This window comes from Baudoinia panamericana, assembly GCF_000338955.1.
Source record: "Baudoinia panamericana UAMH 10762 unplaced genomic scaffold BAUCOscaffold_1, whole genome shotgun sequence".
NCBI lineage: Eukaryota > Fungi > Ascomycota > Dothideomycetes > Mycosphaerellales > Teratosphaeriaceae > Baudoinia > Baudoinia panamericana.
The window spans coordinates 547,810-571,130 of NW_006911257.1; the positions used below are offsets into that span (position 1 = coordinate 547,810).

Genomic DNA, 23,321 nt, shown 5'->3' on the forward strand with positions numbered 1-23,321 from the left:
GCCCGCCAGAACCTTCTCCGACGGGGCTGTACACGATGGGCGGAGCTCCGTTGGATGTTTGAAGGCCTCCCGCCCCTCACGCAGACCAAGATGATGGGCTGCGAAGCTGAACGCGGTAAGCAGAGGGAGAATGGGCACTCTTCCGCGTTCACGTACTATGGTATCGCATGGCAGCAAGCGTGCACCTCCTCCAGAGCTCAAAGAGAGGAATGATGGAAAGCTGCACATACTGAGCAATGACCAGCGGCGTGGGATGCCCCTCATATAGGTGCCAATACCGGCTCAGTAGTGCAGCAAGCGTCCTATCGTCATGTCGCGACCAACACGTAGCAGTTTATGTACAACTAGCTAAGACATTAAAGCGTTACTCGACACTGGCACACTTCACCTGAAATGGACAGCGCTCTTGCCTCGCCTTCGCACTGCGATTGGACCCACATCTCATATGTCCCACCGCTTGAACCCCTCCACGAGCCCATCGCCAGCCTTGCTCACCGCCGCCCAAACCGGCGCAAACCTTTTCACCTCGTCAAGCGCAGGGATCTGATGCCCTTCGCTCTCCGCCCATTCACATTGCACCTTACCCGTTTGCCCGTCCGTACCGTCACCCGCCCACTTGACGCTCACCTCAAAGTCTTTCCCCCAATCTCGACTGACGAGCCGCACTTGGGAGGTACCGTCGGCGTGAGATATTTTTCGAAAACGTGGATCTGGGGGGCCGGAGCCCGAGATGTTGATTGAAGAGACGGGGTGATCGAAAAGGATGCGGCATTGTTTGGTTGACATGCCGCCGAGCGTAAAGATGGCCTCCGAGGTGGCGTTGGAGGTGGCGACGCGGTAGTTGAGCCAATCTTGATACGCTCTGGTGGAGTTGTGAAGACTTGTGCCGTTACTGTAAGTTGCCATAGTGGCCGGCGAGGATTTCTCGCTCAAGCTGTGAATTTGTGGCGCTAAACCGGGCCATGTACATGCTGCAGGTATTGTTAGCTTAATGTGCGGAATCCATGTGCGTCATGACGATGGAAGACTTACATGTCAGCCCGTCTTTTAGCCCGCCTTCACTGCAATGAATAGGTTGACCTGAAGCGCTCGGTAACGCGGCGACGACTTGTTGGAGATACCCATCAATCCCGTACAAGGTCACATTGTTGTGCCCACTCTGCAAGTCGACCTGCTGCAGGAAGAAGATCTTAAGCCTTGCATCCCTAGAAAACGGAAATGCGACGAGGTTGAAGACAAGACATCCACCAAAAACCACAAACAGCAATGTTGGAATTTGAAACGTGAAGCGGTGCAGGAAGGGTGTGAGTGGGAGCATCAGTAACACAGACAGTGCGGCCATCAATAGGTAGATCGGCAGGACTGGGTTGCCATCTGCTGGAGTTTGATGTGTCGCTTCCGTGGTCAGAAGTGCTATTTGCCCGACAAGAATGATGTTGATGGGCGCAATGAGAAGGAACTGTAGGATCCATGTCCACTTCGGTAGCGAGCTCGACCAAGCCTGCTCGTCTCCGAAAGCCTGGTTGACATAGGGGTCGTCGCTAGCATTCAATATCTCATCTTCGGGATGTGCACGTTTGAAGGTCCCACCACCTCGATCGCCGCTTCGGCCTCCAAGCAATCCCGTTCTTTCAGTGGGCCCATCATCGTCTTCGTCGCCATGTGCATCGACCACAGCATCTGCGTGATCTCTATCACGCGTAACATTAGTGACGTGCTCGGCGTACTTCGTCTTGCTAGGTAAAGCGAAGAGCTCCAGGTATGAGATCAAAAGGGCCGCTGAAATCGACGCTTGGTAGAAGAGGATGAAGTATCCGCTCGCAAGCTTAAAGTTGTTCTCGCCGACGGTTGCCGCCACAAGCACCATCCACGAGAGCACATAAAGCCATAGCAGACAGTGCATTCTCTGCAGCGCAGTAGGCCTTACCCGGTCTCCGCCCGCAAGAAAGAACCAAGCGACGGCGAACCAGACGCTGAGCATCATTGCCCATACCACGTACTCACTACCGTACACAATAAGCGGGTTGACCTTCGTCAGCAGGAACGCCACGGCGACGGCCGCTGCAGTGGCGATGCCAAATGCGATGGGGAAGCGAAAGAAGCCTCTGAAACCATGCAAAAGTACAGGCTTGTCATCCTCTGCGGAGTGAAGATATGTTTTGCGACTGAAGGGATACCACTTCCCATATCGTGCCAGTAATACCTCGAGGATGATGAGCAGGATAGGTCCGGCAGTCAGTAGCGTGACAGAGAGCGCGAAGAGGGCATTCAGTTGTATCACCGCGAAGGCACGGCCAAAGAGATCAAACCAGACGCCGATTGAACCACTCTTGAGATTCAAGCGGCCTTCTCTGGTCACCGAGCCGTCAAATTCGTCACCAGAGTAGCTCGTGAGACTCTCCACCGTACGTATGGAAGCAGAAAGCATGTGCCAGACACTATTCGGACTCGTCTCGCGTGCCGCATCCTCGTTTGTGTGGTATCGCGCTCTCGGGCCGAAGAAAGCCACGTCCAACCCACGCATACCTTGTAGTTCGGTAAACACAGAGTAATCTGTTCCTGACCGGATTAAGCCTCGCTTGAATCCATCATTGCCAACGACTGAGCCGAACGCATAAGGCGATTTGGCGTAGAACCCAGTCACCTCGGCATCTGTACTGCGAAAGAGTACGGCTTTGCCACCAGCGCCTGCACCCTCCAGGTTAAGGAACGTATGGGTGAACTGACTCATCGGATGCTGCAAATAGTTGTGAGACCCAAATAGACCTTGCTCCTCATCATTGTTGAGCAGGAGTACGAGACCATGCTCAGGCTGCTGGCCGCTTGTTGTGAAGTACGAAAGGAGTTGCAGGATCGTGATGACACCCACCCCATCATCTGTTGCGCCGAAACCGGTGGAAACGCTATCGTAGTGAGCATTGACAAGCACACCGCCATGGCCACTATACTTGGAGTCTGTCAACCACCAATGACCGGCTGGGTCCTCACGACCGCGGATGTATATGAGGACGTTGGTGCCTTCATGGTACACGGTCCAGGATCCATTACGCCAGGTGTCGGCAAAAGTAACGTTCGAACTGTCATATGGCCAAAGTGTGACAGCCTTCACGTCCTGATCCGATGTGGAGCGTGTCAATGATGTAGTCAAGCTGCTCGTGATCGAAGACGTGGTCGAGAATTGGCTAGTGCTTGCTGATGAGGTACTGCTTGTAGATGAGGTACTGCTTGTAGATGAGGTACTGCTTGTAGATGAGGTACTGCTTGTAGATGAGATACTGCTTGTAGATGAGGTACTGCTAGTGGAGGACGTGGCAGGCGACCGGGTGGTTGTCGTGGAGTCGCTCGTGGATGAGATAGAGGATGTTTTCGGCTTCGAGCGAGTTGTGGAGATGCGAGAGCTGCTTGTAGATGAAGCAGTAGATGACCGCTTCGTGCTACTCGTAAGCGAAGAGCTTGTCCGAGAGGTGATTGACGGTGGTGCAGTTTCTGTCGGGTTGCTGGGTTTCGCCACGGTCTCATAGGCTACCCCGTTGCGCAGCAATATCGCCTCAATTCGCTCAACAAGGTATTGCCGTACCGCATCGTTCCTGTGCGAACCCCCAGGATGGTAGGCGTTGCTGATGAAGTCCAGGTCAAGCCATGCCTCTGTGAGATTGATACCCTTGGACGGAGTGGGACTGTTTGGAGCAGCCGGAACGGTTGTGTGTTGCCACAGCAGAGTCACCAATAACGCAATATATACAATCAATGTCCATATTGTTACCTGAGCGGGCGCGAATGCGATGGGGTTGTAGTACGTCCTAGGCATATCGTCGAAGCATGATGAGTGGTCGGTCAATTCTCAAGTCTGCAATCAATGGCGAGCTCCGAGGCTCCATATCAGCCCCACCAGAGCGCCGCTTGAGCGCCGCTTGACATCTGTGGCGGTGGGCTTGCAGGAGTGGCGCTTTGGCATCAACTCTAAATTGTTGGCATTCGCTCTGCTGCTCTTATTATGCATAAGTAAGGGACCCGAGGCGCTGCTGGAGATGGTGGTAAATTGGCGAACAACTCCGCAATGTCGGTAAAAGACCTGTCACCGGCGCAATGCATCCTGCTCGCCGTCCACTATGCCTCGTCTGCCAATATCAAGGCACTCCACTCCTTCACGCCCACGCGCCTTGATGCGCTAGATCCGGAGCTTGTGCTGCGCATTCTCCTCACGTATCTACCGGAGAGTGTTGACCCCAACGAATACATCAAGTATGCCGAAGAAGTGGCGAGCAGGTTGTACCTGGACTACGACCGCGAAGATATCGTGGTCGATACTACCCCGGTGAAGGAACTCTCAGAGCAACAGGCGCAGAAACAAGTCAAGAAGCTACATCTCCTGGAGGTACGCCCGCCCAAGTTCCCACCACATGCGCCGACCGATCTCTTCACGCGCTTTCTGTGCCATCGAGCGTGCCGTATTGACCGGGAAACGGGTCTGCTGGATCTGATACCTCGCCTCGTAGAGCCGTTCCTAGACCGCAATGACTTCCTCAGGATGTGGTACGTCAGTGTGGTATTGCCCATGCTCAGACTCGAGCTTGAATACTATCCGAACGACAAAGATGCGCAGGGCCTGGGTTTGGTCGAGTTTGAGGCATTGGAGGGCCGAGAAGGCATCGATTATCTGCTCGTCAAGGCAGAGAAGCATGACGTTGAAAGCACGCACAAGGACTCGGTACTTGCACGCGACGTGAAAGGACTTGTCGGGCCTTGGATGTATGGGCACACCGAGCGAAAGCGTCGGAAGCTTGACCACGACCACGCTGTAAAGCCTCGTGGATATGACGGCGCGGAAGAAGTAACGGAGCGCGTGAGCAAGATATCGCTATCCGGCGTCACAGAGGATGACAAGACCGGTCATGACTGGGAATACATGTATCAGTGGCTAGTCTCACATGCACAATCCCACTTCTCAATGGTCACACGTTGTGTCGAGGATTGGGACGGACCGGGCGACGTGGATCTGGGCGGTCTCGGCAAAAGCAGGGACTACCTAGACGACGAGATGCAACGCAAGCTTGAGCAACAGTACGCACAAGCCGTCTTTGCATCTTGCTATGCTGCCGAAGCCGACACGGAAGAGACTGTCAAGGGTGCTCATAGCACCCTTGCTCGCCTCGCTGAGCTACTCGACTTCATCCCGCCTCCGGACCTTGCAACTTCGGTTGACTCGCTACCGAAGATTGAAAGGCATACAACTAGCCTAGACGCTTCGCAAACTGTTGCGGATCTTGCGCCGGACAGACTTCTCTCACCCGAGCATCCATTGACCACGCCACGATTGGAGACGTACATGCTGCTGCAGATGATGGTCTACTCAGCCTACCAACTTGCTGGGCTTGGTCACGCCATGTCGCTAGTCAGCGTGGCAAAGCTCCAATTCTACGGCAATGCTGAGGAACAACTCGTGGTCTTGCGCAAGATTCTGCATGGCCTCAGTAGGTCCGGCGCTCGCAAAGACGAGACGCAATGGGCGTCGGATCGAGCGAAGCTGATGTGGCTGTGGAACTGGGGTATCGAGCAGAATGACGAAGGCAATGCCACATCCGGTGCAGGTGTGCTCGGCAAGATCCAAAGGAAGTTGTTCGAGGAGGAGATGCTAGGATGCTTTATCGAGACGAGCTGTAAGTCTGGCGAGACCCTTTCACTGCAACTGTGTTCTTGTTCTGTTCGGCTGTTCGAAGCAATTGCTCGACTCGGCTCAATGTATCTCATATGCTTACTCCTCTCTTTATCTGCTCAGTGGACGAAGTGGATCCCGTGCAGAACACAGATGCACTTGCTGGAGACGCGGAAGAAAACTTGAGCTTCCCGTTCGTCACCACAGAAGATGACATACAGCGTGTGACATCCCGCGGCGTGGCTGACGGATCGCGAACGTGATAGGCTATCAGATGGCGACTAGACTCTATCTCACGAATGAGAGCAACAAGGCCGGACAGTTGCTGCCAAATGATACCGTCGAGTGCGTTGTCTTTGCGCAAGCGATGAAAGCATATGACGGCGCGAGCAACGGCAACAAAACCAGAGGTGGTATGAAGAAAGCGAACGACATGTAAGCAACCCGCTTCTCTACGCTCCTCACCCCTGAGCTAACGCGGGGTTGCAGCATCACTGCATTCAAGCCACACTTCCCAGACAGCGTGCCTTTTCGCCAAGCGGGCGCGCTCATCACTGCAACGCACTCACTGTCGTTTTACTCACTCACGTTGCAACACGGCGTGCCATTTCAACCTGTCAGCATACGCGTCAGTGCAGATCCAGTCGCGTTGCTCGACAAGATACTCGAACAGAATCCGAGGAGCTATACCAAACTTGACGATCTGACAAGCATTGCACGCAATCTTGTTTCCGCTGGTCTACCTCGCAAGGATGAGACGTCACGAGTTGATGCAGATGAGACGCTGAGGGGAGTCGCCACTGGGAATGGCGATCTAATACTGGAAAAGCACCGCAAAGAGGCAGAACGAAGGGTTACGTTCATGGCTGTGCAAGCCGCACTTCGGGAAGATGACTTTGAGACAGCGTACTCGTACATTGTGAACCGCTTGACTCCCTCTAGTACAGAAATCTCGGCGATGTCAAGTCGGGAGCGCGAAACATCCTCGCACAAACGCAACGTCTCTGCTGGGAGTACATCAAGCCAGGTTAGGCAGAAACGCGACACGGAAGACGACATGTCGTGGCGCGCCGCCTTTTTGGCAGGACGCTACCGACCGTCAACCGCCTCACCACCCACGCTCCGGCGCCTCGAACAACGCATGGAGCTGCTTTCTCTGGCTCTGCTTCTAGCACCTACTTCAGCACTGACAGATATCCTAGCAGCTTGGCGCCGCTGCGAAGAAGAGACGACAAGTCTGCAGCTTTCACAACAGCAAGCTATGGAAGACTTCGACAACAGAGCCGACAAACGCCTTAGTGGCGGACCCAGTACGGTTCCTGGCAACTTCACCATCACAGGCGAGCAGCCCGAACTCCTGCTCAACCAAAAGCGACGAGAAATGGGTCGCATGACCGGTCAAGCTAACAGCGAAGGTGATGCTCCGATGAGTATGTTCGATCTTACACGGAGCGCAGCACGAGCGTTTAGCAAGAATGCTTTCCCGTTACGCTCCGTAGCTTCGGCATCCTCGCGCTCTTCCGCAGAGCAACAAAGAGGGCTGGAAGACTCTACGGGCAGTTTAGGTGGTGAGGGCGGCCTCTCAGCTCAAACGCAAAGGGTCAGAAAACGAGACATTGTTGCTAACGCCGTCACGGGTGGCCTGACTAGCGGGTTGGGCTGGGTGCTTGGAGTCAATGAATCTCACAAACAGTGACCTTCACTGGTTGCTAGTAGTATGCTAGTATTGTGTAGCATAGAGTCGATTCCACGTGCTTGCGACGTAAGCCGCTTACTTGAGTGGAATGGGGCAGTGCCGACGTACCGTTGGAGAAGCTGCGAAACACTCCTCACAACGGACAGTCGGTATCTAGGATACCGGCGTAGACATACAAAAGGTTCTACACTTGCGATTCTTATCTTGGGGTATGCAGTCCGCTCCTGCCAAGGATGCGGCCATCGGGGTTGACGCTCTAGCTGCCTGTTCTGGCAGGTGGAGTTCGCGATACCGACACCCGTAGCTTGGGACTACTTCATGCGGGTGCTTTAAGTATGTCTCTGTTCTTCCAGTACCGTCCGATTGAGCATCCTACACTCAGATGAACGTCAAGATGAGTAAAGAAAGCATACTCCATACTCATGGCGTTCCATCTCAGCCAGGGTCGGCACACTTTACAGGAAGACGACTGGCTAAGATATTGGCGGCTGCCCTTTTCTGTGTCTGGCTTGTACGAGCGACGCAATCGATCAAGGTGACATGGACTAGCGCGAAAGGGACAGCACCCAAAGAAGCCTCGCTCGACGACGACGAGGCGGTATGGGATGACATACCGACTTTACCTTACCTGCAGTACACTAAGTGCTACGATGACCTGCAGTGTGCAAGGCTGCAGTTACCGATGGACTGGTGGAACGGGACCACCAAGGCTACTATCAGCCTCGCCGTAATCAGACGTCCTGCCGTCGTCCCGATCACTCATGCCCAGTACGGCGGAGCAGTACTCCTGAACCCAGGCGGACCCGGAGGCTCTGGTGTTGGCTTGGTACTCCGCTCGGCTAAGCATGTTCGTGATACCATTGATGCGGCGAACGGTACAGAGGGCAAGTACTTCGATCTCATCTCCTTCGATCCGCGTGGTGTTGTCCGTACGAGACCTGGCATTGCATGCATCAAGAACTTGGGCCTCGATCAGGCCTGGCAGGTACGTGTTATGGAGGAGGGCGTGATGGAGGCCTCAGATGCTGCGTTTGGACGTCTGTGGTCGATGTCGATTGCCCGGAGCCAGAGCTGTTCCCTCCCGTTGCTGGAAGGTTGGCCAGATATGCGCAAGTATGTTACAACGGCTTCGGTTGCTCGTGACATGCTTGAAATCGTTGAGAAGCATGGCGAGTGGCGCGAAAAAGAGTCGAGGCGCATCCTAGGCCTAGCTGCACGAACACCAGTTCCGAATAGCTTGGTCTACCAGCGTGGCCAGGAGAAGATACTGTAAGCGAGCATCTATCTCAAGCGAGAAGTGACTGACTGAGGTTTGCGTCTCGTACAGATACTGGGGTTTCAGCTATGGCACGTATCTTGGCAACACTTTCGCGTACGTGATGGTGCTATCTGCTTTGGCGGCCTCGCAAAATGTCGCTAACGGTTGTGCTTATTAGTGCGATGTTCCCTGATCGTGTTCATCGATTGGTCGTTGACGGCGTGGTTAACGCATACAATTACAAGGCATCATTGTACGTTGCAGCCGCTATCGGATTGGCCGCCGGTTCTTCGAAGCATCGCTAATGCATATGGCTTTTAGGTGGTCAGATAATCTTGACGACACTGAGGCAGACTGGAGCCAGTTCTTCTTTCACTGCGCTCGTGCGGGCTATCCGGCTTGTGTCCTCGCAAACAAGACTGGCGAAACCACTGCTGACGGAGTCCGCGCTCGTGTCGAAAGGATATCGAACAGCCTTTACCACAATCCGCTACCGGTCGTTCTGCCGAACCCGGAGGTGATTACTTACAGCGATGTCAAGAACCTGATCTTTGCAGGGGTTTACTCGCCCATGCAGTCCTTCCCGTATATTGCAAACGTGCTTGCTGGTCTCGAGCGAGGCGATGGCACTGAGTTCGCAAAGCTGCTGCGACCATTCCACGAGCCGACTTGCCCAGGGTCACGCGGCTCGGGTTTCTCAATCGTGCCGCTCAGGAACCATTCTGCCCTGAGCATGACTTACGACGCCACAATGTCAATCGCCTGCACGGATGGCGATGATCAGAGCTGGGTGAACCGAACGACCTTCGAGGCCTACACGAAGGAGCTGGCTGCTGTCTCGCCGAGTATCGGGGTATGTATTCAACGGGCACACGCGCTTCTCGTTGTCTCAAAACACCGCTAACAGTCTCTTAATAGTCAATGTGGAGCACAATAAGAATGCACTGTGTCCACTATTCGATCCGTCCATACCATAGGTTCGAAGGACCATGGATTGCGAAGACAAGCCACCCATTACTCCTCATTGGCAACACTGCGGACCCTGTCACACCAGTCAAGCATGCTCTCATGATGGCTAAAGGATTCGAAGGCGCCGTGGCGCTCACCCAAGACTCTGCCGGACATTGCTCTAGCTCTGCGACTAGTAACTGCACGACCACGTACATCCGACGCTACTTCCAGACTGGAGAGCTTCCGCCAGTGAATACAACCTGCCCAATCGACGAATTTCCGTTTGGACCTGGGAACAATGAAACGCATGCAGCCAGTGTACAGACACTGCGGACGAGAGAGAGGTCCGCTGGAATGCATGCCGGGCTTGTTGCTGCAAATGGAGGGTTCATGAGAGGAGCATTGTCCGGCAGACTCACTGACGCGTGGTTTAACTAGACTTCTAATGCCTTCTTGCAGAGTCGACGACACCAAAAAATGTATTACATGTTGGGAAAGCGGGCTCAGACCTGTAGCAATTCACTGAGCCTTCGCCATGGCTGCTGTGTCCTTCGCGAAAATCAGTTGAGCTTGCGACAGCACGGCTGAAGCGACTCACGAGGTAGACTTGGTAGAAGCTCATCTTCAGCTGACCGGCCTCTTCCGCGAATTGTGAGCGCGCCGCCCAATCGACGGTAGTCTTCCTGCCGTCCTTCAGCTCGTAGTCTACCGTCCCGAGCAACATTACGTCGTTGCTGCCGGGACCGAAGGAGTAGATCTGGGCTGGCTTGTGCGAGCGTTTTGCAACCTTCTCCCACATTCCCTCACGCATCTTCAGAATTTCTATTGCAACGGCTTTTAGTTATGGCGCGTGTTGCTACATTGTAGCAGTCGGGGAGTTGGACGTAGGAAGACTGAGATACCCACCTTGGGTCCCATTCGCTTCGTTCGATGCCATAATAAGCTTTGCATCCCTGGTGAAACCGGCAGCATACTTCTCATGAGCATCAGGCGTGTCTGATGTAGCGTAAAACTCTTCATAGTATTTCCGAATTTCATGCTTCACTGAGCCGTCACTCGGTACAGCGGCTTGATATTGGCTCATGTTGTGAACAGTATCCAAGCGTAGCAACCGTCGCAGTAGTTGCGTTGCATTGACCTGCCTGCGATCAACGAGACAATGAAAGTCGAGATTCCTCGGCAAGCGGCCTGCCGGCTGAAAGATGAAATCAGCTCTCGGTAGTGGTAGTCATCGACAGCTTGCTTTCCCACTTTGTCCATCGCCTTCTGCGCACAGCGCAAGGCGTGTACTTCTCCGATCAGTACCGACAGGTAAATGACCATCACGTAACAGCCTTTACTAGTCAAAGTGAAAAGGCATGTGGCTCAATGTTGACATCATTGCAAACACCACTCTTCCGGGTTGACGGAGAACGGCCCGTTACTACTTACGAGTACTTCACCGTTGATGCCATACAAGTACCGGAGAAGGACGCTGCAGACAAGGTACGCTTTTCACGAGAGGAATAGAGCAACCATCTAGATCAACCATCCTAGTCTCTGGCTGCATATTTTGCGCCACTTATCCGTACCTACTTCGCGGAAATGTCCAGCCGGGAGGCAGAACAGCAAAACGGTTATGGGAGCCATCGAGACACTGAGGGGAACGGCGAAAGCGACCATCGTGAAGAATCTGGGGGCGCGACCAAGCCTGCGCGTGGACGAGTCGCCACGATCATTGAGAACTTCTCCTTCCTCTGGTTTACAGTATCGATGAACACGGGCATTCTTAGCATACTTATGCATCAGCTACCATGGCAGGTGTGTATAGAAGTCCATATGGAGGGAGAGTTTTGTTGGTGACGATGTACAGTTTCGTGGTTTGGCAATTCTATCAACGATCATGTTCGTCTTCAACATCGTCCTGTTTACGACATTCTTCATCGTGCTCTTGCTGCGAATCACCTTCTTCCCCAAGGCGATAGTTGAGTCGATGTCCAGCAATCCTACCGAACTCACCATGACTGGAGCAGTGTGAGTTCAGCCATGAGCGACAGCTTCTCGGCATCTATGACCGATTACTGACATCCAAATTTCCAGGCCTATTGCATGGTTCACTATAGTGTCTCAGGTTCGTAGCTGGAAGACGCTATTCACGCAACGCAAAATCTGCTAATGGTTCTCGGAAGGTTGGACTCACCGTCTCCACAGCACCTTGGGGCGGACATGCCTTCTTTCTCGTAGCGGTCGTGGTAGGCAAAGCCCCGATTATAAGCCCCATACCATTCCTGAGCCAACGCTGACTGTAATGCCCAACACCTCTAGTTTTGGTGGGTTGGCACCGCTGTTATGGTCTCAATTGTACGCCAGACTTTTATTGAGCTGGTCTCTTGTTGGAACCCACGCTGACGGTTACCGTCAACATCCTTAGGCTATCACGGTCATAGTGATGTTGTCGAAGACGACGATCACAAGCACCAAAGACATGTCACCAGCCCTCGTCATACCTTTCGTTGGGACAACAACGGATGCTTTGGTAGGAGGCCTCATCACGAGTTACTCCGCTCATATCAATGCGCCAGTCGCTGTGCCGGTCATCATCGTCGGCTACCTATTGACCGGTATTGGCTTCTTCGTGTCCCTCATGGTCTATGCGGCCTATTTCGTCCGCCTAATGAACCATGGCCTACCGCCGGTAAGCGGATTGGACTTTAGAACGCTTCAGACGTTTGATACACGCTGACCCTCTGACCCATCTATCTTAGCCACCGCAGACTCCAAGCTTGCTCTTGCTTGTCGGGCCCTGTGGACAAACCAGCGCAGCGCTTCAAGCGCTTGGTAACGCGGCAAGCATGAACTTTGGCAAATACAACCGAGGTGTCTTCCTGACAAGCTCCGCTGCTTCTGTGCTGTCTACAATCGGCACTTTCTTCGGACTGCTGTCAACTGGTATGGCGCTCCTGTTCGCCTTCTTCGCCATTTACACCATTGTGGAAACATGCTTGAAACGACAGATGAAGTATTCGATGTTTTGGTGGGGTACAATCTTCCCGATGGCCACAGTCAATACCGCATTTATCATGTTCGCAAACGAGATGGACTCGGCGGCTTTCAGAGGCTTGAGCGCTGCATTGCTCATTGTATTGTTGGTTGACTACTTCATCAATTGGGGCTTCACATTAAGGGATATATTCTTGGGCAAGCTGCTCAACGGTAGTCGGTCAGATAAGCCGGCAAACGGCCGGGCTAAGGCGCAATAGCTATACGAGCATGACAACTTGTCTGAACAACGTGCAGACAGTATGACAAGTCTTCGTCCTGTATGGGGAACCAAACTTGACCGTGACGTTGCATTACCTCTATAGATTCCGCCGGCTGCTTTCTGGCCTACAGGACCGACACAGGAAAATCCGTACTGCAACTATTGCTAAGCCATGACAGCAGACTCATCAGCATTAATCAATGTGATCTATGTCCTGCCATGTGCACGCAAATTCCGTCGTGGGCTCGGTACGTCGTTACATGTCGGGCACTTCGTCAAGGATCCCAAGTTGGTAAAATCCATATTACGTACTCATAGCGCCATAGCCTTCTTGATCGACAACTAGGCCATACCATCCTGCTCTGCGCGCATACTATCACAGCCGTTTCTGCGTCAAAAGTGCTACAGACTCTCTATGCCGTTGAGCTCGATGAGAAGATGTAGCTGTAGCAACTGTAAAGGTCATTTTGTGCGGATTGCCAGGACAGGACGGCAAGCTCGATATCCAACTTAACAATGCCTGCTGAGAGCTACATAGTGAAGTGTGAGTACGGTTAGCGATATCATGATTAGCAAGCAAGAGTTATGCCGCTCAAGTACGTACCTCGATGAGATCCACTTGCATCTGTGTCAACATTGAGACGACGTCTGCCTGTGTAGATATTGCTGTTACACCCTTGTCCGTTCCGTATTCGGGGGTATCTATGCAGGTGGCGTCTGTAATCTCCCCAAGGTACATGCCCATGTTTGTGAGTTGACTTTGAATCTTGTTGAATTGAAGCTGCGCAGCTGGTGTATTCCATTGGAGAACGTATGCCTGCAGCTGGACGACATACGCCTCGCCGACAATCACGACTTGCTGTGCTTGCTGGTAGCCGACGGGAACTGCATGGACGATCGTGGCGCCAACGGTTGCCAGTAGCGCAATCAAATCGAGCCGCATCTTGGCGTACGGGGGACAACGGTTCTTGGAAGTCTGGGGATGGTGCAACAAATTCCCCGAGAAGTGAAGATGCAGGTGATAGAAGTCTTTCAATCAAGAGCACTACGACGCAGGCTTAACTCAACTTCTACGCTATGAGATGGGGTCTGCGCTGCGGCAGGATCGGAAGCCTCGCACTCACCACACATTGCGGGTCATCGATATGCTCTGCATGCGCTCGGTTACTGCAGCAAGGAAATTGAGCCATACTACCGGGGATGGCGTCTGTGGCGTCGATTCAAGCACTCCACACCTGCATCTTTCCGGGCAGCGCCCCAGTCAGTGCATTGAACCAGATCCACACTGCCTTGTGGAAGACCGGGTTGCTGTTGTGGAGCTGTGTCTACCAGATAGCGGTTGGGGGGGGGAGACATTTCGGATGCACAAAGAGATTGTGTGGTCCGATGGGAAGATTTGCGTACTCGGTTAACGACTAACATCAGACAATGCAAGGTCTTGCTGTTAGCTCGCCTCTCGGTGGCCACTTCTGGGTCAGGCTGCCAGCTCACCAATGCTCATTTCGACGTGCAGCCTGCATCAAGAATATCTAGCTCGTCCGATTGGCGACTGTAAACACGTTCTCGGGCAGGGCACGCTGCGCGCACTCTCACTGGTCGAAATCATGACTTTCGTGGCTTGAAGGCATTGCTTACAAGCAGTAGCTGAAACATGGTGACAGCTCCACGTGATGCCGCTGAAACCTCGAGGCTCTGTCATACGTGCTACAATAGGCAGATTTCACAGCGCTACCGAATGTCTGCCATGTCAGACGGCGTGGGCAGTTGGCAATCTGGGTTTTCGGCCTTCGGCCGCTCTCCGAACGGCTGGCTGTTCTTTTGAAAGGCGAACTACGGTAGGACCGAGCTATATTGACCTTGTGCACACATCTCCGCAGTGCACTGTTCAGAGATACACCTCAGACGAAGCCTCACCGGATTAGATGCAAGTTAGCTACGGAAACTGATGCTGATGAGAGCACAGCCCTATCCACCTCCATAGGGCCAGAGGTCGGGAGAAGTGGACTTCGTGATGCGGGCACGCTTCCTGCCGCGGCCCCAACCATGCTTAGAACCGAACGATATTTGGCGACGAACCCTATCCGACTTCCAAGACTTACAGACCGTGTTCTACCTTCATGGCTTCGCTGATACCGGTTTTGATCTTCTTGCGCTCCTCTTCACTCAGTCGTGGTAATGGCCGCCTCGGGTACCCGCCATATCCAAACTCCATCTCAATGGCAGCCTTCGTTCCTGCAATGGCCGTCTTTGTCAGTACCCAGTCGCCCTTCGATAGTACCTTCTGCAACTCTTGAGCCTTCTTAAGATCGCCTTTGGTGCACAGCTCCCAAACTTTGACACACAGCTTGGGCATGACATTGGCGCCCCCAGCAATGATACCCGTTCCACCTGAAACTGCAGTCTGGAGTGTGAAGTCTGCAATGCCACCGAACGCGGCCCAGCCCGAACCCTCCGACTGTACCTAAAATATCGATCGAACATGTCAGCGCTGTTTAAGACCGAGAAGGATTTTAATCATGGATTTGCTCACAGAGCATGCATTTGTCGCCGCAGCAACCCGTGTGAGCTTGCCGGTATTGGCATCCGTGAACTTTGTACCGCAGATCTTGCCTTTGCTCTGCTCTACCAGTTTAATCATCAAGTCGCTGTCAAGATCCACGCCGCTAACCGCGCCTGGATAGTTGTATATGCAAATCGGTATTGGCGATTGCTCGGCGACGGAGAGGTAGTAATCCGTAATCATGGGCTCTGACACCTGAGCACGATAGTATGCTGGAGGAAGCACCAGAGCGTACTCTGCCCCTGCGGCCGCGGCCTCCTTGCATAACGATACCGTCAATCGCACGCCGGCCTCCGAACACCCCTGCATCACCACGACGTCTTTGAAGCCCGCTTCATCAAGCGCTTCTCGCGTCGCTTTGGTGACCGCGATCTTCTCTTCCCTCGTCAAGTGCACAGCTTCGCCGTTCGAACCCATGGTGACCAAGCCGACGAGCCCAGCTTCTGCGAGGCGAATTGCATGTTTTTTGATTGTGGGGATGTCGAGGTCTTCCGTCGCGTTGTCAAAGAAGGTCATCGTTGGTGCATATATGCCATTTCGAAGAGGGCGGCGAGCATGCGAGCCATTGGACGACCCGTTGGCTGCCATCGTGATTGTTTAGTGAGGATCCTTGTATGACCTTACGTCCTAAGTAATAGCGAAAGTGATGGAGACCTCTCGATATGATATAATGGAGTCAGATAAGAACAGACCTACATTGTAGTTTACGACGATCACGGTTAATATTCTCTACTTGGCCCTCTCGGTTGATGCATTCGATGCATGCATAGAGACGGAACACAATTCTGACGTTGAGAGCTCGTCCTGGTGAAGGCGAGCTCGGCAACTGCTTCAACTGACCGAGCTGCCATGGAAGAAGCTGCTGTTATTCCACCAATAACAACACATCCCGCGGCATTGACCGGGTGCCACGACTCCGCAAGCGGGAGCTCAGAACGACAAGAGTACCCTTTAACCCACAACTTCGGCCTTTGACCGCGCTACGACATTCTTGCATGTGGGAAACATTATTCCTAAATTTGGTAGGCATAGTCTGTAATTCAGGTACAGTATACCTTTCAATCTAGAGCGTGCTCCATCTCCTTTGTCCGCTCTTCAGTACATTGACCACATAAAAGCAAGGGTGCCGGAAGTTGGACTCTGCACACCATGGCACCTCTCAATGTTTGCATGGTAGGGACTGGGGAGTACACCACCGGCTTCGTCGGCGGTGGCATGTCCGGAAGCGACAAGAAGGTTGGGGTTGTAGGCTTGACACTTTTCGACTTACGGAGGAGAGGGAAGGTTGGGATGCTGAGTATGGTCGGCACTTCGGGCAACAAGTATGGTTGCATCTCTCCCGAGCTATTGTCCTGCGCGACCTGACGTTGTCTACCCAGATTTCCAGCGATCCGTGAGCACCTTTACAAGAACATCACGGAAGCGTACAACGGCCTCGATACCTCCTTCGATTCTTTTCCGGGAAACGAGGAGAGAGATCCGGAAGCCTACAAAAGGGCCGTTGACGCATTATCACCTGGTGATGCGATCACAATCTTCACACCCGATCCGACTCATTATCCCATCGCACTTTATGCCATAGAACGCGGCATTCACGTCATGATCACCAAGCCTGCGGTGAAGCTCTTGAAGGAACACCAACATCTTCTGGAAGCAAGCCGCAAGCACAACGTCTTCGTCTATATCGAGCACCACAAACGGTATGACCCAGCATACGCCGATGCCCGAAACCGAGCCATCAAAGGCAGTCTCGGCGAATTCAATTACTTCTATTCGTACATGAGCCAGCCAAAGTCACAGCTTGAGACGTTCAAAGCGTGGGCGGGAAAGGAATCAGACATCTCCTACTACCTCAATAGCCATCATATCGACGTCAATGAAAGTATGGTGCCCGACTACCGGCCGACGAAGGTAACTGGATCCGCGTCCAAAGGCATAGCCACTGACCTGGGTTGTGTACCGGAGACCGAGGACACCATCACATTACTTGTGGACTGGGAGAAGAAGGACGGCTCCGGCCGAAGAGCTACAGGTGTCTATACGGCATCATGGACGGCACCGCAGAAAGCTGGCGTGCATTCCAACCAGTACTTCCACTACATGGCCTCGAAAGGGGAGGTCCGGGTTAACCAGGCCAAGCGTGGCTATGACGTTACAGAAGACGACAACGGGTTGATGTGGTACAACCCTTTCTACATGAAGTATGCGCCGGACGAGGAAGGCAACTTCGCGGGCCAAGGAGGGTACGGGTATGTGAGCTTTGAGAAGTTTGTTGACAGCTGTCAGGCCCTGAAGGAGGGCCGCGCAACGCTTGATGACTTGGACAAGCGAGGTCTACCAACGCTGAAGAACACGATTGCAACCGGTGCAATACTCGAGGCTGGCCGAGTAAGCTTGGATGAGAAGAGGTCTGTGGAGATCGTGGAAAAGGACGGCCAGTGGAGTTTGAAGTGAGTAGGATAAATCATTCATACGATTCTCTTAATTTATGTCCTTCGCCTGCATGCGTTACTGTAAGCCACAATCCCACCTACTCAGGTAGCAAGCCCCGGGACCGTTATAGTACACGGCCAATCAGCATCCGCAAACGCCTTCGCGCCACCATAAGAACATGCACCTCGGCTTATCCGCGCTGCAGGTCTCAGATCAATCCCAGCCTTGAGTGGCTGTGAAGAGGCCGCTATGAAGGTCACTAAAGCGAGATGTTTCTGATCGAGCTGGGATCGAGACTCTCTCATCTGGTCGCGTGCGCCATGAGATCCCAGGACAGTCGCGTGGAGAGTGTCAATATGTGGCCATATGGGTGAATGCGTATGCGTGTTACAACAGCCCACGACTTGCACCTCGGGGCGGAGGACATGCGCTCGAGGCAAAGGACAGAGAACAATACCAGTGCCATATAACGACGGCGTTGATTGTAAAGATGGTGTCGCATCACCGAATACCCTCGTACCAGGACTCACCATCTCCCGCACCCTCCGCACCGCCTGCAATAGCGCCTCGTGCGGCGTCAGTGACATCGGGCCGTTCACACACAAGGCGACATCGTCATGCGCGCACTCACCACGGTGGCACGACACCCTACGCGCCGCAGAACGAGTTTCCAGTCTTCTCCTACACCGGCGACGTGGAGATATTGATCACGAGCACGGACGGGAGACGGGAAAACCGCTACGTGCTGCACCGACTGATCCTGAGCCAATGTTCAGGCTTCTTCGAGGCAGGCACCCGTGCAGAGTGGAGCGGACAACAGCCAGGTGCAGGTCCGCTGACGAGGATTGCTGAGGATGAGAGCGTGACTGTTGGAAGTAGCTCGCGTGCAAGCAGCCAGGAGAGGCGACCATCCTACGATCAGCCAGCGAGACAGCGGTGGAAGTACGTACTAGACTGGGAGCACACGCCAGAGGACGATGCGCCGATGCTCGTACGGAAAGACGAGGCGTCGTCCATGTTTGGAGGCGGCGCACCGCCTCCCGTCCGCAACAAGCCGCCTGCGTCGAACGAGCACTTCTTCCGGAGCATGACAAACTTCTCCGCCCTCAATCTGCATGAGCGTTCGCAGTCCAGCGTTCCAGCAGAACATGGCGATGAAGTGCTCAAAGACTACGACAACCTTTTCCGCACAATGTACCAGTACCCGCCGATACTGGACAGCATTAACATCGCCACCGCCTACAGCGAGTGTAAAGCGCTGTTGCACCTGGCCGACATGTATGATGCGCTAGAGATCGTGGGCTCACGTGTTGACCATCATCTACTTCGCTTTGGCGCAAGACTGTTCAAGCAGATCGCCAAGTATCCGCCTTCGTATCTCAAGCTAGGCTACTTGGCTCGGTCGCGCACTATATTCACGGAATCTCTAATACATGTGGTCGGGCAGTGGCCGCTTGCAGCACCGCAGCTGCGCGGGCAGATCGATGCTGCGGTCATGGATCTGATCGAGGATAAAGTGGACGAATTGCGTGAGCAGGAGGAGAGGGTGGAGTTCAAGTTATGGCGGCTCAGCCTCACGACTACACGAGGAGAGAGGGTAACACCAGCGAACGATTACCTGGCTTGGCTGGGCATGAGCCTATTTCGCCAATGGCTGGCCGAAAACACGACCCCAGCTCCTACAGGAATGAAAAAGGACAGCAGTCAACCAGGTACCGGTCAGCCAGCAGCCACGGCACGATCCAACAGTCGAAGCAGCAGCAATCACATCGCCTCGCAACGCGCGCAACCACCTCCACCAGCACCGCCGACATCAGCGTCGGCGCCTAGTCCTGGAAGGGTGTACCGTTTACTCGGCTCTTCAATGCCAAATGCCTACCTCAACCATGAGGAGCTGAAACGTTTTCTCAAGCTCCAGCCTGACCTGTACACGCGCGACAATTTGCGGCGGTTCGAGCGACGCATGGAAGAGATCAAGGACCTGGCACGAGAGCTTGCTAAGCCTCTGATGCGGAACTTTCTGGAGCTTGACCTCAGCATCCTTGGTCCTGCTGGATTGGGCTATCTGACTTGTGTCAGGCTTGAACCTAGCGAGATACCATGGGAGGACTAACGACGGGGTTCCGTTAGTCTTGTTTGATCCAAGCGCAGGCGCCGTTGGTGTTGAATGTTGTCATTGCGCTATACCCAGTTCATCTCTTCTTAAGAGGCGATCGATATGGTTCCAAAGACTTGCATGTTCTCTCGTGATAGGCATCCAGCCGGCAGCGAACACCGTTGCCATGTCTGTCACCTCAACTTCCATGTAGCGATGCAGGAGCAAAAGCCGGGTGCGGCGTTGGTTGGCTTGTGGCGCGGCCGCCAGCGGCCGACTGCAGCTCACTTACCGACGTTTACAAACAAATACGTTGTCTTACCTTTTGCCCACTCTCTCATGCACCAGCAATGGTCAACTCCGTTCACGCGCTAGTGTCGCAGCAATGGAGATATCAGTGTGCCTGACCTCAAGATGTTCATAACGATGACCGAACAGCCGAGTGCTCCACATCACCCTTGACGGGCACAACATCAATTTCTGAAGCAGACTTCATGCTATACCTTTAGTCGCAGACCGGGACGCAGCCATGCGACTCTCAGTCAAGCGCCCGACTGAGACTACCGTGCTATTCATTGTTTCCGCACGTCCTCCAGTATCGACGTTGACCGATCGACTAACGACCTCCGCTGCTTTGATTCTTCGCTTACTTGCGGTCACTGCCGTCATTCTCGTGCTAGCAAACGAGTACGCAATGCTTTTTGCCAACCATGCGCTCTCTGGAGTCATTGTCAAGGCCACGCCAGAGATAGGGGCAGTGCAGCTCGGCGTGCTTACCCAGACTGTCCCACGGTTGTACCGTCTCATCTTGGTGGCCCTCACACTTTACGCCACAGCGATACGATCATCGATTTCAGAGTCTTTACTCGTGATCAGGGGTCTGGGTGTGCAGATTTCCACATCCTCGCCGTTCGTTCTCTGGACGAGCAGTACGCGTTTCATCCCGACCAGCTCCATACAAGACATCTTCATCCATGAGGCGTTCATAGGCTTCACGGTGAAGTACTACTTGAGCATCGTGGTGGAAGGGGAGGAGAACGTTGTAGTGGTCTTTCCGGTGGGCCACTAAACGCGCGCGTTGCGTCGCACTGGGTCACTGCAAGCTAACGGCTGTTACAGAGCATACTCCCACGACGGCACATCCTAGAGGAAGTCTGGCGAGGCGCGAAGGGCTGCTTGTACGAGCCTACGAAGACCTAAGACTTCCTAACAACTACTCGTCCATGTCCTGGCCGTCGTCGCCAATGACGCGCTTGCCAGGCAGACCCTTGCGCGCAGTATACCGCGCGTTGATAACCTCCACCGGCTCCATCTTCTCCCGCTGCATGACAGGAACATACCTGCCTACCGGTCGTGGGCGCTCACTGCCGTCAAAGACGCGATCGCTGCGCACATGGTTGTGGCTATTGTCGCTCGGCACGTCTCTTGTAGGAGACAAAGGTCTACCCTGCCGCTCGACCACATCCATTAGGCTTCCAGCGAGGACCTCATTAATCTTATGGCCTTGCCAGAGAGCCCACAGTTCGTCCATAATGCCGTTGCGGCCGAACTTACCTTCGTCGACGGCGCCCCTAGAAGGCTCTCTGTTGCCCGCGTCGTCTCCAACATATACCCAATCTAATCCATCTTCATATCCGTCATGCTGGCTAATACCGTCATGAGGTTGATGTTGACCACCCAGCAGAAGCTGAGCTTGATTAGGAAAGATGCAATCCCACAGCACAAGCGGCCGGTCATCGGCCATGTCGTAGAATGGTCTTCGCGGATGTCCTTCTATGTCGAGCAGATGGTCGATAAGAGAAGGCTGCTCATAACCTTGGCCGACCAGAAACAGGACGGCAACAAGGTGTCTGACTTGGTGCCAGAGAAAGGCCGACCCGCGGACTTCGAAGTAGTAAAGCGCGGGCTCTGACAACTTCGCAATGGGTGGCATCTCACCATTCAGTAAGTCACCATTGCTGAGGGCTAAGTGCGAGTCTGGCAAGCGTGGGGATGACACGGCGTGAATGTCTGCATGAAAGACACGCCGTTCAAAATTGGTGATCTGCTTACTTGGATCAACCTTACACAGATTTCGAAAGTCATGCAGACCCTCCAACTTCCTCGCTGCCTTGCGCATAGCTTCAATGTCAAGCCATCCCTCTCCACTCTTCGGACCTGGTGGCGTAGCGTAAGCGGGGTTCGTGAAGAAGTAGCGATATCGGCGCTCCTTGCAGCTGAAGCGCGCAGAGAAGTTGGGTGGTGGGTGGGGGCACCACGCGAGGACGCGGATGTCGGTAGGCAGTACGTGATTCAGAAGCTGCATGTACGGCAGCTCATCGCGGACTGAATGCCAGTCCTGAAGCCGGTTGGCGTGTTCGAACGCTCCCTGCTCTGTTATCGGAGAGAGGCCTGCGGACTCCACGTCTCGCATTTTATCGTCTTCGGCAGCCTTCTCGCCAGGTATGGAACCTACATCCACCGTCGCCTCCGCCTTGGGCCGACTACTGCGCACCCTCAACCCGACCACCTGCCCAAACGCACTTACTCCCCGATCAGTCCTCCCGCATTTACTATACTCGCAACCATCCCAGCACACCTCATCCTCGCTCCTACCACCAAATTCCGGGAAGATGAGCTTGGTCTTCCTCAGCGCACGCCAGAGCTCCTCTTCGACAGTCGGCAAGGGCGTAGTGTTGTTCGCGTGGTGCTCGAAGCCGTTGTAAGCGCCTCCCAGATAGGCGAATTTGAGCGCGATGAGGCGTGTGGTATACTTGCTTGGATCGAACGTTTTGTGTGCCTTCTTCCTCAACTTCTTCCCAGGTGCAGAAGCAGGTGTTGAAGACTCATGAGAGACATTGAGACGGCGCAGTTGAGCTTCCAGATCCGACACGCGTTGTAAGAGGTCGGCATGAGTGTATGTGGTGTAATCCGGCTGCTTGTGCCCATGGGACATTGTTCTTATAGTTATCCTTGGGGTCTGTGCTGGTCGAGCATGCCAGCTGCGCCTTGCTGTCGATAGTACACTGAAGCTTTGGCGGCATGCACTCGAAAGCATCGATGAATCAGCCCGGAACCTTTATCCTCAGCTACTCCATGGGCTGCAACTACACATGTAATCGAACTTTGAACTCCGCCGATTTCGTGTTAAACCGAGGAGAGAGCGGAATAGCTCCGCTACGGGTATAATGGACCACATTTTAGCAATCACTTCATCTTCCCTCCCCAAATTATCGATACGGCGTATATAAGGGAAGGGAGGTCAAACCAGTGTGTGCGTTCTCGCGGTTACTACAATGCTACCTAGCCTCGCCCACCCTCAATGTGTCAAAGGCTACTTCGGATATCCGCTTTCAGCGCTTTCGCTATACTACTGCTTTGTTGCGCTGTGATCATGGAGCCCGCATCAACCGACTCTGAAGCGCTCGTAAAGATCACTGGCCATCATCCAAAAA

General features: G+C 53.8%; 13 protein-coding genes across 13 annotated transcripts; 7 read left to right on the forward strand and 6 right to left on the reverse strand.

The window, feature by feature from the left end:
- The first annotated feature begins 149 nt into the window (after positions 1-149).
- On the forward strand, positions 150-416 carry BAUCODRAFT_175583 (uncharacterized protein). Its single transcript, XM_007673596.1, has one exon. It carries the CDS (start codon positions 237-239, stop codon positions 390-392), a length of 156 nt encoding a protein of 51 aa, XP_007671786.1. The 5' UTR covers positions 150-236; the 3' UTR covers positions 393-416.
- Positions 417-441: 25 nt separating this feature from the next.
- BAUCODRAFT_118354 (uncharacterized protein) lies at positions 442-3,808 on the reverse strand (the record flags this gene model as incomplete). The annotated part of the gene is made up of 2 exons (XM_007673597.1): positions 442-971; positions 1,033-3,808. 2 exons carry the CDS (start codon positions 3,806-3,808, stop codon positions 442-444), a joined length of 3,306 nt encoding a protein of 1,101 aa, XP_007671787.1.
- Positions 3,809-4,057: 249 nt separating this feature from the next.
- Positions 4,058-7,349, forward strand: BAUCODRAFT_99957 (uncharacterized protein; the record flags this gene model as incomplete). Its single annotated transcript, XM_007673598.1, has 5 exons — positions 4,058-4,798; positions 4,841-5,657; positions 5,920-6,088; positions 6,143-6,653; positions 6,690-7,349. 5 exons carry the CDS (start codon positions 4,058-4,060, stop codon positions 7,347-7,349), a joined length of 2,898 nt encoding a protein of 965 aa, XP_007671788.1.
- A 394-nt stretch (positions 7,350-7,743) lies between these two features.
- BAUCODRAFT_61119 (uncharacterized protein) lies at positions 7,744-9,996 on the forward strand (the record flags this gene model as incomplete). The annotated part of the gene is made up of 5 exons (XM_007673599.1): positions 7,744-8,618; positions 8,677-8,721; positions 8,786-8,860; positions 8,929-9,460; positions 9,526-9,996. 5 exons carry the CDS (start codon positions 7,744-7,746, stop codon positions 9,994-9,996), a joined length of 1,998 nt encoding a protein of 665 aa, XP_007671789.1.
- Positions 9,997-10,077: 81 nt separating this feature from the next.
- On the reverse strand, positions 10,078-10,776 carry BAUCODRAFT_135403 (uncharacterized protein; the record flags this gene model as incomplete). The annotated part of the gene is made up of 3 exons (XM_007673600.1): positions 10,465-10,776; positions 10,157-10,380; positions 10,078-10,107 (listed from the first exon to the last, which is right to left on the reverse strand). The coding sequence occupies exons 1-3, from the start codon at positions 10,640-10,642 to the stop codon at positions 10,078-10,080; spliced, it is 432 nt and encodes a 143-aa protein (XP_007671790.1). The 5' UTR covers positions 10,643-10,776.
- A 31-nt stretch (positions 10,777-10,807) lies between these two features.
- Positions 10,808-12,848, forward strand: BAUCODRAFT_28950 (uncharacterized protein). The gene is made up of 7 exons (XM_007673601.1): positions 10,808-11,358; positions 11,411-11,571; positions 11,638-11,668; positions 11,727-11,789; positions 11,863-11,898; positions 11,969-12,232; positions 12,303-12,848. Exons 1-7 carry the CDS (start codon positions 11,143-11,145, stop codon positions 12,795-12,797), a joined length of 1,266 nt encoding a protein of 421 aa, XP_007671791.1. The 5' UTR covers positions 10,808-11,142; the 3' UTR covers positions 12,798-12,848.
- A 330-nt stretch (positions 12,849-13,178) lies between these two features.
- BAUCODRAFT_175725 (uncharacterized protein) lies at positions 13,179-13,839 on the reverse strand. The gene is made up of 2 exons (XM_007673602.1): positions 13,404-13,839; positions 13,179-13,329 (listed from the first exon to the last, which is right to left on the reverse strand). The coding sequence occupies exons 1-2, from the start codon at positions 13,740-13,742 to the stop codon at positions 13,213-13,215; spliced, it is 456 nt and encodes a 151-aa protein (XP_007671792.1). The 5' UTR covers positions 13,743-13,839; the 3' UTR covers positions 13,179-13,212.
- A 103-nt stretch (positions 13,840-13,942) lies between these two features.
- On the reverse strand, positions 13,943-14,382 carry BAUCODRAFT_28952 (uncharacterized protein). Its single transcript, XM_007673603.1, has one exon. The coding sequence runs from the start codon at positions 14,153-14,155 to the stop codon at positions 13,991-13,993; it is 165 nt and encodes a 54-aa protein (XP_007671793.1). The 5' UTR covers positions 14,156-14,382; the 3' UTR covers positions 13,943-13,990.
- A 190-nt stretch (positions 14,383-14,572) lies between these two features.
- BAUCODRAFT_28953 (uncharacterized protein) lies at positions 14,573-15,994 on the reverse strand. The gene is made up of 2 exons (XM_007673604.1): positions 15,330-15,994; positions 14,573-15,260 (listed from the first exon to the last, which is right to left on the reverse strand). The coding sequence occupies exons 1-2, from the start codon at positions 15,945-15,947 to the stop codon at positions 14,895-14,897; spliced, it is 984 nt and encodes a 327-aa protein (XP_007671794.1). The 5' UTR covers positions 15,948-15,994; the 3' UTR covers positions 14,573-14,894.
- A 359-nt stretch (positions 15,995-16,353) lies between these two features.
- On the forward strand, positions 16,354-17,864 carry BAUCODRAFT_81236 (uncharacterized protein). Its single transcript, XM_007673605.1, has 2 exons — positions 16,354-16,681; positions 16,739-17,864. Exons 1-2 carry the CDS (start codon positions 16,509-16,511, stop codon positions 17,811-17,813), a joined length of 1,248 nt encoding a protein of 415 aa, XP_007671795.1. The 5' UTR covers positions 16,354-16,508; the 3' UTR covers positions 17,814-17,864.
- A 418-nt stretch (positions 17,865-18,282) lies between these two features.
- BAUCODRAFT_61359 (uncharacterized protein) lies at positions 18,283-19,905 on the forward strand (the record flags this gene model as incomplete). Its single annotated transcript, XM_007673606.1, has 2 exons — positions 18,283-19,504; positions 19,595-19,905. 2 exons carry the CDS (start codon positions 18,283-18,285, stop codon positions 19,903-19,905), a joined length of 1,533 nt encoding a protein of 510 aa, XP_007671796.1.
- A 255-nt stretch (positions 19,906-20,160) lies between these two features.
- Positions 20,161-21,028, forward strand: BAUCODRAFT_175868 (uncharacterized protein). Its single transcript, XM_007673607.1, has one exon. The coding sequence runs from the start codon at positions 20,417-20,419 to the stop codon at positions 20,954-20,956; it is 540 nt and encodes a 179-aa protein (XP_007671797.1). The 5' UTR covers positions 20,161-20,416; the 3' UTR covers positions 20,957-21,028.
- BAUCODRAFT_175867 (uncharacterized protein) lies at positions 21,029-23,088 on the reverse strand. Its single transcript, XM_007673608.1, has one exon. The coding sequence runs from the start codon at positions 22,922-22,924 to the stop codon at positions 21,101-21,103; it is 1,824 nt and encodes a 607-aa protein (XP_007671798.1). The 5' UTR covers positions 22,925-23,088; the 3' UTR covers positions 21,029-21,100.
- Positions 23,089-23,321: the final 233 nt, after the last annotated feature.